Source organism: Corvus kubaryi, unplaced genomic scaffold (assembly GCF_017639235.1).
Source record: "Corvus kubaryi isolate FWS band 111438036 unplaced genomic scaffold, C.kubaryi_AGA036_p1.0 138, whole genome shotgun sequence".
Taxonomy (NCBI): Eukaryota; Metazoa; Chordata; class Aves; order Passeriformes; family Corvidae; genus Corvus; species Corvus kubaryi.
Window position 1 is genome coordinate 5,611,741 of NW_024580672.1, and position 21,476 is coordinate 5,633,216.

The 21,476-nt window shown below is 40.9% G+C and overlaps 1 protein-coding gene across 3 annotated transcripts in view; it reads right to left on the reverse strand.

Moving 5' to 3' along the window:
* Positions 1-21,476, reverse strand: part of MARCHF8 (membrane associated ring-CH-type finger 8) — a 90,678-nt gene that overhangs the window by 51,132 nt on the left and 18,070 nt on the right. For all 3 annotated transcript variants that reach the window (XM_042018807.1, XM_042018806.1, XM_042018809.1), the window contains exon 2: positions 17,434-17,612. In XM_042018807.1, the coding sequence (XP_041874741.1) occupies positions 17,434-17,529 (96 nt within the window). In that variant the 5' untranslated portion in view covers positions 17,530-17,612. The remainder of the gene's footprint in view (positions 1-17,433; positions 17,613-21,476) is intronic.

A 21,476-nucleotide genomic window follows, 5' to 3' on the forward strand; every position in this document is an offset into this window, starting at 1 on the left:
ATTTTTCTTATTCTTAAGGGCTGTGAGGGAAGAGAAGCTGTGTAAGGATGAACAGTGAAGACAGCAAAAGAATGTGACAGACCAGAAAATAATACTGTACGAAGAAAGTGGGGAAAAAAATGCTTACTGCAGCTGGTGAGTTCAGTTGACAGTTTACAGAAAAAGATATTTTTCAGGAGAACTTGTTGGGTGGATTAATATGGGGGATAAACTCACCTGCTTATTCTCTTAAGCAACACCTTTTGCTGTGTCAGTAAAATTTTTCAAGCCAACTACAAAAATCAGGTATTCTTGCAAAGAGTGAACAAACAGAAGAGTAATTTGCAGGTAATTTATTCGCAAACGCAATTACTGCAATAGGCAAATGTTACTTGTAGGTTTGGGTCTATTTCTCAGAATTGTTTTGCTTTGATTTCGTTGTTAGATAAACATCAAGTTATTTGGCATCTCTGTATCAGTCATCCACTGCAATTCAAGTGACACTGCTGTCCAAACACAAGTGACAAGGCTCTCAAAAGTAGTTTCCTGTAAAGGAAATGTGGCTTGTCAGTCTCCCAAGCAACAAGAGTTCGGGCCAGAGGAAATGGCTTCAAATTGCACCAGAAGAGGTTTAGATTGGCTCTTTGGAAAAATTTCTTCACCGAAAAGGTTGTTAAGTGTTGGAACAGGCTACCCAGGGAAGTGATTGAGTCACCATTCCTGGAGGTATTTAAAAGACATAGATGTAGTGTTTAGAGCCGTGTTTTAGTGGTAGACTTGGCAGTGTTAGGTTAATGACTAGACTCAATGATACTGAAGTCTTTTCCAGCCTAAATGATTCTATAATTTACAGTGAGAGTTCATGAAGCTCCTAAATTCTGAACCATGGCTCCAGTTTGGACTTAATTCTCTGGACAGCTCTGAAATCACATTTCTCAGGTCACATCAAAACTAAAGAGATAGTTTCCACTTTCTACCTCCAATGTATACAGCAGATGAGAGATAAAAGGTGAAGGTAACAGAGAGATTGAACAGAAAGGGATATTCAAGATATTAGAGTCATCTAAAGCTCAGTCATGACTGGCTGTTACTTTGGAAGGACTCCTCTTTTGCCTCTGTTAAAGGTGGTCCTCCTGCATGGATCAAAGCTTATAAACTTATCAAACATAGGTCTCTCCAGATGGCATTATCCAGATAGTCACATTTATTGGCATGTTTTTGCTGTGATACTCTCTGACCTCAGGAATGTGATACACACACCACAAGGCAGAGGAGAGGATTTCCCTTCCCATCAACTGCACTTTTTTTTTTTACAGACCAACTCCATCTTTTCACCCTCATCAGTTCTTGCCACATCCACTTTTAAACTGAAGTTTTCAGATGACTGCACCCTATTCAAAATTCAGTTTTACCACAAAGTGACATGGTACAAATCTGGTGGCAAGGTTCACTCTGAACACACTTTGTTTCTCATATTCTCCCTCACTCAAGGTCAAGGACAACACCCTGAGCTACAGACCTTTTGTTTCATCCAACACAGCTGGTCCCATATCCTGTGCACTCAGTAACTCACTGTTTCTCCCTCCCCCACACACAGAACACTCCTTTTAAAAACTCCAATGCAAAATCATATCCACACAAGCATTATCAGCTCTACAACAAAGGCTGTGGAAGCACTTCACTTACCAATATCCTACAGATAAACAAACCTCAAGGAGGCAAAGTATTGTAACATTTAAGAACTGGGGCCTTAATGTCTTCCTTCAGGCTGCTCCATTATGACTTTAAAACCAACAAGGTTCCAGAGAATTAGCAGGGCTTCCTACAGTGAGAAAGCTGGGGCTCTGCATAAATCCAGCCTTGTACGCCAGGTAAGCTATGAGGCTGAGCATGACAGATGCAGAACTACTTTATAGAGAGAGCTTCTGTCTCTGCAGAGGAAGCCAAAAGGACTACACCTTGTTAGCAAACAAAACTTCTGTCTTAGCTGAACTTGGGCTGCTGTGGATTCACTACCCAGATGTTTTCTTTCATATCTGGAAGATAGTGTTGAATTCTGAGAATTTTTTTTTCCAAAGGTTTTAACTCTGAGGCTAATGGAAATGAATTGCTGGAGGGGAGGGAGAAAAACATGCTATAAATACACATTTCTAAGGCTTCTATAAAGGGAAGCACGTTATCTAAGCTCAGTTAAAAATTTCACACAGCCCTTTGGATATTTACCCTCTTCCTCTTAGTACTTCAGGAGGCTGGGTGAAAGGTTATGAGGGTTGGTTTCTAAATTCAGTAAGTGTATTACTACCATTACAAAGAATTATGCAAACACAACAAGCTGGAAGAGAAATACAGTGTAATTATGTTGTGCACCAGCATTACACCAGTGAACTCTCAGCAGAACTATGTATTCACGTGGCCCATGGTACTACCCCCGTGACACCAGGTGTTATGTGTAAGTTTCTGGGAGAAGCAAACCAGAACATAAACAGATGAGCATGACAGTAATTAACACATTTTATTATTGCAGATCATTTCTCAGACCATCCTCTCCACTGCATATTCAATTTGAAATATAATGAGAGAATGAAAGCCTATCTACCATCTAACAAGGGTGCTTCATAGGGATTTAAGAAAAAAAAAAAATTGTTTTCCTAACTTTTTAAAGAATAATGAGCTCAGTTGTTTTTTGAATCCATCAGTTTATTTGAAATCATGGGATGTGCACTAAAACACTGCTTATCCATTTATAGACACCCACTCCTATACAAAACCTCCAATTTCTATGTATCAGAGCTTCAGAAAAAACCCCACATGAAAAACAATATTGGAAGTCTAAAGCCGTGTGGCAAACCACTCCAGAGTGACTTGAGTTCACGGATTTTTTAAAGGGACATGATACTTCACTACTTAGAGTTAACACACTCTTGAGTCTTGCATCCCCAAAATAAAGCAATTTGCTGCTTGGGTTTTTTTCTCAAATACTGAATATTTTCAAATACTGCAATCTAACCAATATGTTAAGTCTTATGTTTGTGAAGCTAAAAAGAGCAGTTTAAAATTTAAAGGCATTCAGCTGAACAGCTCTGTATTTCATTTAATATGAGCAGCATTTTGCAGCATTCTCCTGCATGCCTGAACAATCATGTTGCCACTGTGAAAGGAAGAGATGCAGGAGAGGCCTCACCATAGCAAGAACAGTGCTTAGCAAAATCATCTTTCATTCTTGTGCACTTATTAGGAGAAACCTGAAATAATGTGTGTGGAGTAAACTCACAGATATCACTTCATTACATGCTTATGCTAGGGGCCAAGCTGAATCATTTTGGTTAAGTATTTAGCTACTGGCTGGCCAGTTAATTTTACAGTCAAATTTTGTACAGTCTATTTAGTTTCTCCCATTTTTAAATAACTGCAACCTCCTGGGGAAATTCTCTGCTAGACCATCTGCTCATTTCCTATAAATCCTCCTTTCAGACCTTGCACAAATTTCTGAGCTGCCAGTCAGAACTTCTTTGATGTCTGGGTGAACAAAACCCCAACTATTCTGTACTAAAACCTGCAGTACAAAAAGATTAGTTATCCCCTGATCAGTAAAATAACAGCACCAAAGTGGGTCATTTCTCTGCAGCACATCTCAAACAGCAGATACACACACTTAGTGGATGAGCACTTACGGTCCTTCCCTGGCCACTGGACAAGCCAGGGGCAATTCACCACACATTTTCAGCTTGTTACTCTCTCTGGAGTTTCTCCGTGTCCAAGCACCTTGTTTGCTATCATCTCAGCTGGTACTGCCTGGGAACAGCTGATGGACGTTTCCCAGGTCTAAGCTCAAAGGAGGGTTGAGAGAAGGGAGAACCAAGTTGAATGGCCAAAAGTGTAATGGGGAAAAATGGCGTAAGGAGATGTTAAATAAATGCACAAGCAGTGTTTCCTATCATAATCATGCTTGTGCAAGCTCTTCTGTGGATTGTGAAACAAACACTGCAGGCTATGCAGATCCAATGATACAACAGACTTTTTTCAAACAAACAAGGCTGGAGGGAGTTTCAGCAATCAGGAACACTCTGAACAAGCTAACAGACTTTGACCTGGCAGACGTTTCTCCAAGTGCATGTGAATTTCACAGTGGGAAAGAGTAGTGAAGATCGTATATCTGTTTTTAATTAAATTAGTGCCAGTCTCCAAACTCTGTTCCAAGCGTTAAGAAATACCACATAACCCACTGTTCTAACCCATGCTTCTATGGAAAAGGCAGAAAGACAGCAGTACCTGTTGTAGGAGCTGACTTTTGTTGATGCCTGTGTCTAACTCAAATACTTGTCCTGCAACAGTCAATTTACAATGCAATTACAAAGCAATTAAGAGGTGCTTACCCAAGTACTGTGGGTGTTACTAATGCAACTATAAAACAGGAGTGGGGTATAACAATAGGACCTGAAGAACTTTTTTAAAAAGCATTAAAGCACTGACTACAGAAAAAAACCAAAATGAAACCCACCAACAAACCCACAAAAACCAATTCAGACTATCAAAGACTGGATGGTTGAACACAAAATGAAATGGCCAAGCAAGTAAGGGGCATGTGGAGCTCTGTAATGCTTTTATTTCCTCTCACATCTACATTTTGGGCTCTTTGTTTTGCTTTTTGGCCTCAGAAAATAGAACTGAGCTCAGAACAGTGGATTGCACACAAGTTCTCCCCAGCAAAAACTGCACAGGCAGGAACTAGTTAAGTCACTTTCATAAGCATTTGAGAAATCTAGGAGAAAAAAGTAAAAACCAGAACTTCGCTATAAAGAGGAACTGTACAAGCTTCCTCAAAAGTTTCTCCAAAAAAACCCCCAAAACAACTAAAAAAACTAAAAAAGAACCCACGCAAAGAAACCTCACCCAAAAAGCAACCCATCAGATGCAAAACTTACAACAGCTAAAACCTAGCCAAATATGTAAGAATTCACCAGGAGGGGATACAACAGGTATAGGATCAAGGCTCTGCATTAAACATCCCCAAAAATTCTGGTTCTAAACCAGAACATCAGACTTAGTTATTTCTGTCGTAATGACTGCACTGAAAACCAGCAGGGCTATAAAAAATATGGGTTGATCTCACCTGCCTTCCTTCACTCTGCAATCCAGAGACTTGGGTGTGCCTCAGGTTTACTATAGGTAGGCAGAGAGAAGTCAGTGTTAAATAAGGACTTTAACAATGTACTTCCTGTGTTCCAGTTGGGTACCCCTCCATCATTCTTGGGCAGATGGCAGAGCCTGCCACCACAATCCCGGTGGAGTATGTGTGAGCACTGGGACCACAAGGAACATTTTCTTGAAGAGGATAAAACATGAGAGTACATTTCAGAGGGGGCCAGAGAAAAGATACCTGGGTTTTCCTGGATGAGGTGCTGAGGGATGGCACTTTTAAAGTAGTTCCTTTAAATGAATAGCTGTAGCACCAGAGGTAGAAAGGGGTCAAAGAGAAGCCTTTAAGGAATTGCTGGGCTATGGTAGTTATTATTTATCTTCTAGAAGCTTTACAGGTGGGCTTGCGTTACAAAGGTCTGACTGAAACTAACCAAGCTGCTAAAATATTTAGACCTAGATATAAGAACTCTTGAAAGCAAATATTTGGATCTGGAGATCTAACACAACCTATACATGCTCCTGATCGCTTCTGGGGGCAGCATGATGATTCCTGGCAGTTTGGAAGCAGAGCAGCAGGGCTGGACAGAGGTTAAAACTGGCAATGCTTGCAGGATTTCACAGCTGTCCACCAGTTGTGCTCAGCACGGGATTGGGTAGATTGGGGGCAGTTCGAAACGCTCATAAATCTAGGAACAACAGCAGCACTCTTCGTTGTATCTACATTCAAGAGGAAACAGAGGTCTATAGATGATAAGGGGGAAAAACCCAGGATGAAACAGTCTGCTGTGAACATGATACAGCTGGAACTGAAGCTCTGAAGGGACAATACAGCCCAGGCATATAGGTTGTCTCTCTTTCTCCCCACCTGCATTCATGGGAAAGGCCCAGTTTCCCATGGAAACTGCAAGCTCCCATACACTTCAGTCAGTTCATTCTAGTAGCCATTAAACGCATCTTTCAGAATGGCATTCTTTATTCAGGCTCCAAAACACAGAGAACAAACACCGTAAATTAAATTCTCATACCTGGGCACGTTACCCACTCCAGAAATTCTCCCGCCAACTCTTGCAGAAGAAACACTCCTTACAGCAGCTGTGCTCAGGACATGACTGGGAGGAAGTGCAGCCTTGTTGCAATCGTGCTCACCCCATCTGTTGGATGGGACTTTTTTGCCAGTCTGTTGTCGCCTATTAACATTTTCCTAGAGGTCTGTTTTAGCTCAGTAGAACTCCCACCTTTACTATGTCTGATACAGTGGAGTGTTTCCTTCTATCTCCCTTCTCAAATGTTTCCATCTAAAAATAGAACAAATGATACTGATATAAAACATGTTCAATGGTGAAGATCTGACTGATGACAGATCTGATGCTGGCCTTATCAACACAGAATCAAATGAAGACACTTGATTCCACAAGACTGGTGCTAAGCCAGGCATCAGCCAATATTTTCAATAATCATCTGGAAATTAATTTTCAAAAAACAACATAAGAAAGTCTCTGCCAGTTATGTTTACAGGTAACACAAAGCTTAGCAGGCTGACAAGGCTTACAGACACTTCACAGATACTGAGCATGTGAAACTGATTTGGGGAAAAAACCCCACAGTACTAAAACTGCCTTTTATTTTCGCCAAAGTGACACGGGCTGTGATTGCAAATTATACAGGTTTCAGCTTATAAAGCAGAAGTACAGTACAGGATTAGCTATAGAAAGCCGTAGTGAAGTGACAAGTGGAAATGAGAACCTGAATGGGGTTTGAAGACAGGATTAAGGCCATTCATCCCTGCACTACAGCAAGCAGAGTTTTCAGCTTTCCCTCTGAACTGCCAAGGTAGCATTGGAGAATAGAGAGAGGACAAAAACTGGAAAGCCACCGAAACCCTATCAGCAAGAGCAGCACACCTTGCCTTGTAATTAAGACACTTGCTTTTCCAGTGTCCCAACCTTTACTTTCAAACAGGACAAGAGAGGCCCCAAAAGGCTATCTTTCTATCCTTCATTCCCCCTGCCCCATTTACAAGGCAGATGGAAACACCCTACTGGGTGAGATTCCAGAATTTTATCTGTAAGTTTATCTAGAAAGTGCATGACCTCACTTGTTTTTAACATAGAGATAGGTCCAAAAGCACAATTTAAGAGCCTGGTTCAATTAGTCAAGAAAGACTTACTAGCAACTAGCAGCTGAAGCCATGGTTTCTGTGCACTGTGATGGTGAGTGGCATGGAAACAAACTACAAAGTACAACAGAAGCTTTACCTGTCATCTTCAAATCAAGCTGGAAGCTAAAGTGCCACTTCCAAATACCAGGAGCTATGGGTTCGATGTACAGAGATAGCTACATGCAACGTAACACAGGTCATTCCAAGTCAAATGCAGTCACCCATGCTGGCCTTCAGTGTCACAAACCTCAAAGGAATCATTAAAATAAAACAAGCTATTTTGAACCACACTGATGGGAAAGGGTTTTGGGGGTGGGAGGTGCTACTTTTATGTTGACTCTAGCTAGGAATTAGGACAATTAGCCCTTTATTACCAGTGTCTAAAGATACTTTAATTAATATATATATATATTTAGATATGTATGCTCTGCTTTGCATATTAAAAACATACAAAATAGGTGTTTTTAAAAAACTTTAATCTGTACTCCAGCATGCCTGTCCCCCTTCTGCATGAACTTCATCATTGTATAGTGATATAGATTTTTTTTGCTTGGTGATTTGAAGCAGTTTTAAGCCAAATAGTCAAGTTTTTCATATTAATCACAGAAGACAACCAGCTCAGTCCTATTCCCAGCTCTAAGGGAGAAGGTATCTTGGCTTAAGCACAAATTAGCACTGGCCGTACCCAGCGGACCTAATTTGCTGGTGTTTCCATGAAGTACCCTAGTTCTTCCCTTGTTACAACTTAAAATTGCTATGATTTAAAGTTTACAGGTATGAGGCTGTGCTTCACTTCTCCCAAATATCCCAACTGTGGTGCATGAAAACAGGAAGATCCCATTTAGGGGTCACTCCCACAAATCTGCCTGTGGATGTTGCAGTAAGTCCAGTGTCTCTGGAGTACCTGAAACCTATTAGCAGCCAAAGAGGATGCCACATTCCAGTATTTCATGCAGAATGAAGTTGCTTAGCTGTTATGTTAACCAGCTCAGAGAAATTAAGATGCAAAAATTAGTAAATGTTTCACTTCATTGCATACAAGGCTGCCTTGTAATCTTTACCCAAATAACGTGCTTTCAGTCATCTGAATAACAGTAAACAAACCTAAAGAATACTGGAGGGAAACAAAGCCCAAACAACTCTTCCATATTCTCTGGGGTCAACCAAAAGTTTTCACTGTTATTATGCATAAAATATAAAGCAAAAAAGTATCACACAAGCCACTGGCTGAGGCAAACACACATTGCTTCAACCTGAACAATCCATAAATCACCACCTCTGGCATCTACTGCTTGGGAATATTACTAGAAATAGACAGGCAGATGATTGCCAGGAGAAACTTTACAACTGACATGGGATTTGTGCATCTAGACACAGCTGGCTAAAACACTTCTGGGGTCTGCAATTTTCCATTCAGGAAAAGCTACCAATGCATTACAAGGCTGCCCCTTCACCACTTTACAGGAAAAATAAGTAAATTGATTAGTTGATATTCAAAAATGCCAAGATCAGCCTCTTTTAAACTTTTAAAACATCTTTTTTAGGCTCCTCTATCTAAATTCTGGGAAAAGGATAATTTCATACTTCTTTTAAGAATTTTATGCCAATGCATAATTATCAAAAGATATTATATACAATATGCTTAACTAATGAACCCAACTACACACTAGAGAGTGAATTTGACTTGAGTGTTAGAAAAAAATCTGACTTTTTAGATAGAAATAGCCATAAATACTTGTACGTCTGTGAGACCTACAGCAGTGATTTTCCAAGGTGTACGTACTGAAGAGTAGGAAATACAATTATCCTTCAAGGCAGTAAGGCACACTGGAAATCTGTGACTCCAAATCCAGCTTTGATATAGAACTCAGTAGGTTACACAAAAATTATTTTAAGGTTTCTGAAAAACCTAAGCACAAGATGCAAGTTTATTACTGAAAATGTTCTAATGTTAAAAATACACCAAAAATTGCTTCCACACTCAAAGAATCTGAGTATATGAATATCTGTGCTAAACACACCCACTTCCAGATACCCTGACAGATGCACAACATGTGTGCAGAGCAGTTGGTGACATAGCCCCAGATTCTTGCCTCCAGGAACACCAGAGATGCTGTACCCTTAAAGAATATGGTGGAAACATGCAGTGCTTACTTAGCACAGGGGTGAAATCAAATGCTGCAGACTCAAGGACAATCCTCTCCTTTACACTAACAGCCACCTGTAGTTAAGGTGCACAAGCAATCAGATGCAGTCTACATTTAAGCAAATGAAAAAATTATAAACAGGCCACTTTTCCTCATTTTCATCAACATTAAAGTAGTGCTTATTTACAGGAAGAGAGGACTGGGATGTAAATAAACTTAAACCTCAATAAATAGGTGATTCCGCTCTTTCCTTTGTCTTTGAAATTCAGTTCTTGACTGCTAAAAAATGAAATTCTGAATTTCAACCACTGACCTCATAGAATACACAATATGGGCTTGCTCAGTAATAAAAGTATGCTTTGACTTGTGGCTGTCATGCGAAAATCTCCGTAAGAAATTTCCTAAAACAGGAGCTATGTCTGCTGTCAGAGAGAAGCATATTTAGTAGCAGATGAGAGACCATCACTTCTGGGACCAAGAAAAGCTAAATGAATCCCAAAGGTGGATTTTGTTTCTAGGTGTGAGAAGTATTGACTTAGAAGGCTGTACTCCTAAGAGCTTATATTTCAGCAAAGCAGGGAGAAGCAATTTCTGAAGAACAACTTCCCCTGCCCCTGTCAAAAATTATTCATAAATGGCGTAAAGGCCAAGTAGAATTAGCTAAGTTCAAGGTGCAAATCTAAGCCTATATATAATTTTGCAGAAGTTTTACCTGTAAACCACTGGGGTGCAGGGTTTAAGGGGAATCAGCAGCTTAAAGCTAGACACAGTTTTAAAACCCCCTGAGGTTCAAATACTACACCATGCCTCCCTGGCAGAATTGTTAGTCTTTGTTCTTCTCTCAAAACAAGCCCAAAACAAAACACCCTAGAAAACAACTCAAAACCCAACCTATTTTATTTCACCAGGCACAGAAACACATCTGTCTGAAAGATCAAATCACCACACAGTCATTCATTATGCATCAATGCATGAGGCAAAACATCCTACAAGAGGAAAAAACATCTGGACTTCTGGGGTGTCTCATTTACAGAAATTACGTTTAATAAATGAACTTTAAAAATCAGTTTGCAGGAATCTGACAGTCTCACTTTAAAGAAACAGTATAGCCAATGGATGATGAAAATCACTACAATCAAGTCTTGACTAATGTCTTTGTGGAGCTGTGATGATTTCAGCAACACAGGTACTTATTTATATGCACATATAGATCACTGTGGGATCATGACTGACACACATCTCATTAGAAGGCAAACAAACAAGTGTGCTTCTGCCAGGGAAGAAAAAATATAAACTTTAAAGTCATGACTTCAGATCCAGGGCTCCCTTTATGGAAAGTTGTTGCACATTAACATACACGAGAAACATTAACAGACCTGCAAAACACCACCAAAACATACGTGACTATCATGTAATTAAACAGCATCAGCACTTGTCTTAGAGTATAGTATTTTTTAAAGAATGACTCTCAACTTTTTTAAGTGAGCTGCTAATGAAAGCCAGACAGAGATTTTGTTAATATCAGAGAGGTGATTTAATATTCAGGTTAATGTGACAGCTACAGATTGTAATCATTAACTCTAAGTTTCTGGTCTTGAGACATCAAAGTAAGGAGTTCACATGCAATAAGGAAAGTTAAAACAGAGATTGTATATAAATGAGTGATTATAACCAAACAGCAAAATCCGAAACTACCAAAGTTTATTCTCAGAAGAATCACTACCTAAAATTCTGCTGCTGTATCAACTGCTGTTAGTTTTCATAATGTTTACTGAATTTTTAGAAGAAAGAGTTTTCTCCTCTTTTCCCTCAAAACCCTTTCAGAAATCATTTCCCACACTTTGTCTTTTGTAATTCATCCCCACTCAGCAGCCATCTGTTCCTTTCCTCACACACACATGCTGTACACACTCCAAAACAAACACAATGCAGAATCAAATGGCGTGATCTGACTTTTTTGTTAGGACTGCTCAAGCGGGAGCAGCTCCCTCCCATACCATCCCCTCCCTCCCACTTCCTGCCTCCTCTTTTCTCCCTTCATTGGGGTTTGCTGGAAAGCAGCATGTACTAACTTCTAAGAGTAGGGCTCGAGAGGACCAGTTTCTCATCCTGCACTCAAGCATAGTAAGAGCAGAAGTTCAGGAAAGTCACAACATTTTGCACGTTCACCACGACCAAGATCAAGCAATGCTCACCTTCAGGGGGAAGACCCCTCTGCTCTCCACATACCCTATGTCCACCATGTTCTGCAGCAGAGCTTTGGGCCATCAGCACAACCATCTGCAGACTGGGACTCTGGCAAAGTAGACATCTCAAAGGACATAGTGGCAAAGACTTCCAGGTGCTCAGCTTTTATCCATACACCTGAAGTTCTTTACAAGGCTAGTCAGCAATGCCAGCCCTCTTTCACAGATGGGAGTCAGGACAGCACAAGAACCTAAACGATTTGCCCAATACCATCTAGCAGGGTGGTAAGACAAAAACAAATCCCAAATTACAGACCTGGTTTAATTCAGGCCTAGCCGCACTCTGTGCTCTTCTTGACAGTTTTCCAGGTACCACACCAAAGGTGAGGTAAGTCATGCTCTTGCTGGAACCATGGGACAGAACAAAAAAAGCCCTTAAGCTGCCAAGGGGCAGGAAGAGTGGAAAGTGTAACTTTTTCTAAGACATGCTTTATGATCCATTGAAAAACACACCAAGTAAAAGCCAAGATTTGAATTGTCAGGAAAGGTCTTCACAATTCCCACTCTGAGCCTATGCCTATAAGCAGTACAGCAGAAGTACATTCTGCTTCTCACAGAAGAGAAAAAGAATATTCAGACAAAAATCCTTCCATAGTTAGCCAGTTTCTATACAGAGCAAACTTAAGAAAGGAAAAATGCCAGGCCCAGTGTTAATATATGACATAGTTACACATAAAGACACAAATCACAGCACAAAAAAAATAAGAAGTAAAATTCTCAAAGGATTTAGAGCCTGGCTGCTGAATGAATGATTTGGTTTAATGGGCAAGCAAAACCAAACACACACACACACACAGCCTTACGAAGTCTGAGTATTTGGACTGAATTCAGCCACGCAGAGATCTCATTCACAGCTCAAAGTCCACAAAGTGAATGGAAAAAGTCAGAGCACTTCCGTACCTTAAAAACAGTTTTCGAAGTGTCACTCTAGATTCAACAATACAAAGCACACACCTTGAGAAACTGCTCTGTGACTACAAACTCTTGCAAATGCATTTCTTGCCTTTTTTTTCCCCCCAAGTCCTGCTTTTCCACTAAGATGTGGCTTATTTGAATCAATAAGCCACATTACCTTTCCTGTCACAGGATGCAAGAGATCATTACAAAGGCAGAAGAACTTTACAAAGATACACCACAATGTACTTCTCTCACCATAATTTCATCCAGACAAATTAGGCACTCAGTATACGTTCAAGCTGACAGCTTTGAGAAGTACCTGGATATATCAGGGACAATCACAGCATCTCTGCTGAGCATGTAACAGCCAGTTATACTACACAGCACTTAGAAAACAAGAGACGTGACCAGAAGGGAGTTTCAGCTGATCAACTGGAATCATCAAGTTTAAATCTGACTAGAACATTGATCTGCTTCTGTGATAAATGCTGTGTGATCTTTGATGATAACTGGGTATCGATTCCCAGGCTGAGACTATTGAGAAGAAACAGTACTGTGCCCAAAAATGACTTGCACTAGTATCTCATGATCTCTCATTCAAACACTGATCCCACCCATCCCTGATCTGCTTATGAGATCTGCAGAGATCACAGCATAGGAGGCCAGGGTTGGTGCACATTTTTGTAAGAGCAGTGAAAAGCTATTGCTGAGGGAGCTTCACTCACTGCAGTAACACTTACTAACAATTTGCAGCAGATATCAGTGCACTTCAGTGAGGAAGGCACAAAGCCCTCAAAAAGACTGTGCTATAACAAAACAAACCCAGAACAACACCTCAATCACATGCCAGCATCATTTCCTTGTTTCCCATCAGATCCCAAGAGCTGTTTGCTTTTGCATGCGTTAGGAAACCTTGCTGCCAGCATACTGCCCACAAAACAGGGGCAAGGGGGGTTGTGGCTTCTGACACACAATAGAATGACTCTCCCTAACATCAAGTAAGCATGAAACTATTCCTAGTGAAGGGTAAGTAAGAAGCTAATGATGGTTATTAATAGCCCTTAAAGCTATCAGTTCATCTGAGTTAAATGCAAGAGTAATAATCCCTTTATGACCTTCCGTATTTTTACTGTGGAAATGGACAACGTTTCATGAAATACTGCTTCTAACCTCAGATTTCAAATACTTTAAATGTTGAAAATTACATCAGCCTGAATCTACCAGGCTCTGGTATGTATATGTATCACTGAGGACTTAGACCAGAAATGGTAGGCAAAAGCCTTTCCTCTTAACACTTCTTCAAATTCAATACGATTTTTGCCAGTCTTCCACAAGTATTGAATCTACAATTTAATCTGCCATGAGGCATGCCTAGGTATTATACATCACTCAGTTAGGTATTATACATCACTCAATCTGAGAAACTGGATTGTAATGATGAAGGTGCTAAGGATTTCTTGCTGTTCTTTACTTAGTCACAAATCACTAGTGCATAAAATCTGCTCTTGTAGCAAGGAAAACTAGAATAAAACCAAGCGTTAACCTGAAATACAAGAGTTACATCTTGACCAGAAGCATAGAAGTGAAGAAATAGTAAGAGATCTGTACTGTTCAGATTGAGAATTTTTCCTCTGCAACTCTACTACATATATGAATAACTAACCACATTCATCATCACAAAAGATAGCAGAATATAAGGCATACTCTGAGGAATAGGAGAAACACTGATTTTTCAGAGACTGGTGGAAGTTCTCTCTCTAGGCACATTGGTCCTTCATTTTCTGCTGCTGTGCTTCTTGAGCCTTTCCTCCAAAGGACTTCCTACAATGCAGAATATAGGTACCAACAAGCGAAAGGTCTGGTTTGAAACAGCAAAAATGAAAGCAAGACAAAATTTCATCTGCTAGATGACACTCACCTTGGCTTTAGCCACAGCTTGTTAATAAATAGGAGAGATACGCACATGAGTCTGCTCAATCTATAAAGTGCACACTTGGAAATGCACTTGGTCTAAGCAGCTTGGTACTACAAAGCAAACCTACGTATTTATCTGTGAAGTAGTACTATTGGTTTTGATTGTGGTTTGTGGTTTGTTTGATTTTGTTCAGATTGTCAAGTGGCTTTGTACAACTCAAAATATTTTAAGACTACAGTGTATACATTTGTTTGAGTTACTTACTGTTCCTGCACAGAAAAGGTAAGAAATTTACTATTCTTATTACATAATAAAGGTAAGGTAAGAAAATCATGGAACTCGAATCAAACTGTGAAATGTTACACTTTTTTCTCAAAAACTATTTTACGTCTTTGCAGACGTAAGAACTGTGCCTAGGCCAACCACAACGAAATAGCTGTAACCTATGTTGTCTAATGAGAATGCAACTGAAATATGAAAGTATTGAAGTTCCACTGACTTTGTACTGTAACACCTTCTTTCTCGGTTTTACTTAGTATCCATGACTTGTACAGTACATATTATCTAGGGCACAACAACTACCTACAACTGCTCAGCAGATTTGCCCAACACAGGATCACGTTCAGCTGCATGCTGCTCTTTATCTTGGAGTGGATGCTATCTCAACAGAAAGCAGGCATTCTGAAACTAAAATCTGACTAAAAATATGGCAAGGATAATCTAGAAATTCTTCTTTTGCATCCCATCTCCCTTTTACTGTATTCTTCAAATATGAGCAAAATTCACAGTCTTGGCCAGCGGGTCTTGACTGCATCCAAGAATTAACAGGGACTCTGACTATAAAGTACTGGGAACTAACTGATGCAATGTGAAAAATTAACTGGATTGGTCAAAGTCAGCACATTAACAACCTGACTGCCCTACAGCTCATTTTTAGGATCCAGCACTAAAGCTTAACACCAGAAGCAGGAGTGAGGAACGGAGTATAAAAGCCAGGCTCATGTGCACAGGGGCAGCCACAGTGTCAGTACAGCTGTGCATCAGGGACAGCAGGCAGCTCACCCAGAGGTTCAGCTGTTCCAGTTGTAGTTTTGGCAGAATGCAGGACACCCGGGGATGAATGAATGTGCTGATGAAGACAGGAAGGACAAGACTTGGAAAACATGAAGTGTTTCCAAGTTAGCTTAACCTATTGCTTGCATGGTCCCACTTCCTCTTCAGTGTTGCTCATGTGTAAACAAGTATTCGGTTCTGTTTCTAACATGCTAAGGCATGAAAATATAACAGCAACCCTGCAAGGGGAACAATAATCAACATTTCAACTAGTTATCATGAAGGAAACACAGGGGAGATTTGTTAACACCAAAGTCACTGTGTTCGAAATAAAAAGCATGTTTAGAAGGAGAGTTAGGACTCTCACTTCCAGGCCCACTGCATGGTTAGAGGCACAAGTTGTTCTGATCTGCCTCCTAACCTCCATCACCCCAGAGCAGGGTAGTAACTTCACAGCACTGCCCTGCTTGACAAAGGAGCTGTCTCACTCAGCACATACAGTTACTATACGGGAGAGCACCAAAGGGAAGAAACAGCAGTGCCCTCTTACCTAGGGAGCTGCCCAGACAGTAACTGTATGCGACAGGCAGGAAGCAACAGATTCCAGCAGACTCCTGAGACAAGGTGCTTCATAGATTTAGAGCATCTCCTCTGTGATAGTAACTTCTTGCCCAGTCCTGGTAACCAAAAGCAGCAGTGTGCCAGCCTCATTAATTACTGGTTTAAGAATCTGAAGGGCTAGAATCCATTTTAAGATGTTACTAAGGAAAAGACTCAAAAAAGCCAGTATTAGGACAGTTTATTTTTACTGGTGACTTTGGTAGGTACAATCTGGACAGCTGTCAAGTGAAACAGGTAGTCAGGGCAAATGATCCCAACACATCAGAAACAACTCTTGCACCCTACTCAAAGTTAGTGTTGGTGAATCCCTTTCTGTAACACGACAGTGCCTTTCTAGTCCCTTTTACATTAGCTACACCTTGTCTGTACTCAGCATCAGTCTAGACCTCCTCATAGTTAACCACTGCTGAGGAGTCCAGAAAGCAAACCCTGCAGCTGTACCTTAACGTGAATGTTCTCTTGACCTCATTTTAAGTTAAAGCTAAAAAACCACAAAGAGGTTTCTGTGGAACTGACAGATAATATCAGATCAATGCAGTACAGTGTACACTGTACATGATGCACATTAACATCTTTGGGCTGGATCAGAGACACAGTCCAGGGATAAATAAGGTTGACATGTGAAGACTAGACATAGTATGCTATTAAAAACTGTTAAGTAGTGTATTGATTGGATTTTAATGGACTTATAATCAGTAGATACTTCAGATACTTCTGCATTAGCACCACAGCAAGACCTCAGATTGATTCCGCCCACACACATGCTGCCAAATTAAGAATACAACTCATATTCCATAACACAGTACAGTTTGTACACACATGCGTGTCTAGAGCCTTCCTTGTGATATTCTAGTCACTATGAAATACAACACAGCTACTACATGCTACTGAGATCAAAGGAAAACAGGATGCATGGCTACATATAGAGGTTCACGTTTCATGTAATTTTTCTTTAAATGCACCTGTAATAGCTTCTACAATAATGGAATTAGAGCCATCATCCAAATCCCTGTCTGCCTTGAATTCTTACGCAAAATAGATGGCTGTAGCTTGCATTTTGCAGAATTTACTCAACAGCAATCTCTAGAATTTTACAGCCAGCTGCTTTAAAACAGCAAACACAAAAATAAGGAGATAATTTGGTAGCATTTGTCCTCACTAAAAGCAGCAGTAACACAAGGAGTCGGGGCTTTGGAACAGAATCAGGTCTGATCTGGTAACCCCTATCATTTTATACTTAGATAACTTCCTGTGAAAATTAAGCATATCTGACAGTACCTGTTCCTCTTTTTCTTTGGTCTTGCTCCTGGAGACTCTGGAAGAGGTAACATCCTGAGCTGGAATGACAGAGATTTGATGCAGTGGCATGTTCATCACACCGCCTTGTTTGGTCCTTTCATTTACAGGAAGGAGGCTTGAAGGCAGTGCTCATTCCGTGCCATTGTAAGGCCTTGCAACTAAAAAATAAAAATATTAGATGATGTTAAAGTAGCTTGAAATGCAATAATTTCTAAATCAAAGCTACGCCATCCACTCGACCAACACCCATCTCTTATTTTCTCTGGGTTTTGGTGCACTGGCTGGGTGAGAAGAGACACAGAAATTTTAAACAATTTTAACTAGACAGGTCAGAGCAAAATTAATGCAAAATGAATAAATAAATTCTCAACCAGTTCTGAAAGCATTCTGAGAGCAGAGCTAGAGGGCAGGGGTCATGCTTGAATCTGCTTGGATAGGGAGAAGGAGGAAGAGCAGCTCTCCAAGATGAGCATGCTACCTGAAGGTGCAGAGAGCAAAGCTCATACAGGTAAGTTTCCTAAACTGCCAACCCCACCATACTGGATTGAACTGCCTCAGGAGTCATCCTAAAACAAAGCAAATGCTGTAATTTTGGCTAAAAACAGGCAATAGCCTGCATTTGACTCTTGTCATTTCTATAAACGTACCACTGTCAGATGAAAGACGTATCACGTGAGATGCTCCCTTCCTAAGACTGTTAGGGATTAATATAAACAAAATCCCTCACCAGGGATTGTGAATTCACTGGATGGACTACGCACACTTTATCCTTCTTTTACTAATATAACAGGGAAGCATTACACATAGGAAAGATAGTGATAGACAAATTAGCCAAAATTAGCCATACTAATCTGAAAGGCAGGCATAATTAACCATACCTTTTATTAGATTAGTGAAGTTACATTAAATAAAAAGCTTTTTGAAACATGTAACATCATGGAGTGCTTATTTGGAATGTAACTTACCACAAATGAGACACAATCAATTGTGTTTAAAGAACAGATTAAAAGGGCATTACCACAGCAGGGACTATAATAAATAAACTAAATAATGCACTGTTCTTCTGTTTCCATAACATACCAACTTTTTGTTTGTCTGGTTTTGAATCTGCAAAAGCAGAAAGCAGAGACTAGATAAATGCCCTATGTATTATGTTGTTTAGCAATTTGGAAGTAGTATAGCTTAGCACTTAGTGCATACCCTTAACTTAATACTGCACACATTTTTTATTTAACATTTAATTGGAAGTTCTGAAGATAGAACCAGACCATTCAGCATCTTTCGTGGAATCAAAAACCTAGAAAGCTTGGCCTATTTCCACTAGACTTCACAGGAGTACTGCAGTTGTATAAAATGAAAACAGGATCAACTATTTTAACTGCTTTTGATTAAACAACAGGAAAAAAATATTACATGTTCCAAGGCTTTATATGGAGAATGATAGTTCACTATCCTCTTTGCACTGAGGGGGAAAGAATTATCAAAGGTCATAGAGCAAATCATGAACAAAACCAAAAATGTATGCAAGGCCTGCTGCATCCCAGTCACACACTCCATCTGCTGCATGATGCTGTTTGCCCGTTTGAGCACTCAGCCAAGTTCAAGAGCTTTAGTGACACGTGGGCAGGATTTATGTTACTTCCATAGAGGCCAAGACAGTGCATCATAAAGCACGCATGAGAGCTTTAAAGGCAACGCCTCCGTAACTTTCAGGCATCGCTTACTTTAAAAGTAAAATATATCACTATGCATAAACAAGCACCAAGGACACTTCCTTACTGGAAGACAAAGGGAAACATGGGATTTACCAGCATTATTGAATCCCAGCATAAAGAGAAAACACAGAACCTCTTCAGGTCCTCCACACACCTGCTTAGCTACATCCTCTAAAGGAGCCAAGCCAGAGGGAATATAAACATGGGCTGAGATGGGAATATCAAACTACAATAAACAAGGCAGGAAGGGAAGGTATTTTCCCAAGAAAACAGAGAAATTAAATCCAAAGAATGTCAAGCTTCAACGAAAATATGCCAGGTAATACGTTCTGTGCTATTGCCAGTGGTAACAGAGCAAAACAGAAGGAATTCAACCCTGCTCTGTGTCCCCCCCTCAAAAAGGGTTCTGGGCTTACAGGCAAGGACACGTTTTGACTGTAAAGAGAACAAGGAAAATTATTAGAAAACACAGTTAACCTTCTCTGATGATGGCAAACAAGTCAAACCAGTTTTTCTGCAGGTACTTCAAGGACAGCAAGTGTTAGAATTCTTTGAAAGAGCTCAAACAGCAGATATAATCCAACTGGGTATTCAAAGATGATGTGAAACAGCCTTCCTCTGGTAAAGAAGCCTGGCAGATGCTCTAATAAAGCCTGCCTTTGTTCAAAGGTGGCTTATAGAAAGCTGTAAACTAAACCCAGATGCCACCCTGCCACATCCCCAATCTGCTGGGTCCCTAACAATGCACACAACTCAAATTCTGTCTGTATCAACCTAAAGCACTTTACCTCCACAGTGCTAGTTAAAGGATAAAGTTACGTGAATGAACAGACCATCTGCAGTACTGAGTACAGACAAGGACGTCAGAAAAGCCAACACAAAGCAAGTTATGACAAGCTCCACAGGACATTCCACAGCTAAATTAATTCCTTGTCCTACCTGATTCAAAGGTGGGGAGCTGGGCACCTGCGAAGTGGGATCCAAACTTGAAGCACATCAAACTGGGGGCCTACCAAAAAGGAAGACATGCCAAGGCACGGGGACTGCTCCTAGATAGTCCCTTCTTTTCAGGATTCCAGTTAGACATTCAGGCCATACCTCACACCAAATGAGAATTCCTCATTACTACAGCATCTCCATCCAGTGCCCAGGAGGTGGCAGATAAGGGCTCAGCTTCCTCCTCCGCTGTGTTTTATTTGGTTGCTAACTTCCTGCAAAGCTGGCTCGGGCACATGGGAATGCCAAGACAGAGGACAGCTTGAAAAGCTCAACTGTTCCTCTTTTCTGTAGCCACACTGGTTCCTAAAAGATGGGCTCCAGCCATACTGCCCTTCCAGAGAGTCTTTAGAAACAAATACCATTTCAAAAGACAAAAGAGGCCAAAATCCTGGCTGCAGAGCCCACAGGTGATCTTAGCTCAATGAAGCTAAGATTTCACCCATCTAGGTAGTCCTGTTTTGCTTTCTGCAGGACAGGCAAAACAGTCACTAAAAATGCCTGCAGTCACGTATAACCACAACAGCTGGGTCCTCACTACGTTGCTAGAACAACAAAAGCTGCAGCAAAACCAGTCAGATTCAGAGAAAAGAGGACAGAGTCTCTCAAGGTGGTTGAGAGGTACAAAAGGAAGGAAAAGCAGGCACATGACTTGGTCCTGGTGGCTGGGGCATTCCCCTGAACAGTACATCTGATAGAAGCAGAAAATTAGGTTCTTCTGGGTTATCAGCATGAAGTACTTGGTGTTAAGGAAACCTTCCAGTCTGACCAACCATGAGACTCTCTGGCAGTCACACTCCCAACACCAGAGACTTTCACTGCTGGGACTGAAGCCCCTTCACAGCAGGCGGCTCCCATGAGCCCACGAGAACCCGGCTTGACTCCCTGCACACCCCACTCACAGTCAGATGGGGTTTCCCATGGCAGGGTCTCAGACGTCTTGTTCCACAAAGCCATTTATTCACAGTGCAGTAACACAGAAACAGCCTGAGTCGGCACCTCCAAGGAGGACCCTCAACAAAGGACCCCCTGGGCTTTTATCCCATCACAGCCTACCTGCACAAAAGTCTGGCTCTTCCTCCCAAGTCCCCTGCTCCTGCTGTGTCTCCCAGTGTCCATTCACCTACCTCACTGGCACCACTCATCTTCATGCCCTTGGTTGTCCAAGAGGTTGGCAGTTCGTGGTCTCTTGTCTCAGGCTCCCACCCAGAGCTCAATCTGCACCTCACAAACTGAATTACCTGCACCAGATGTATTCCTGGTGAGAAGGGACAACAACAGGAAACCTCAATAGAACAGAAGTAGGTGGGA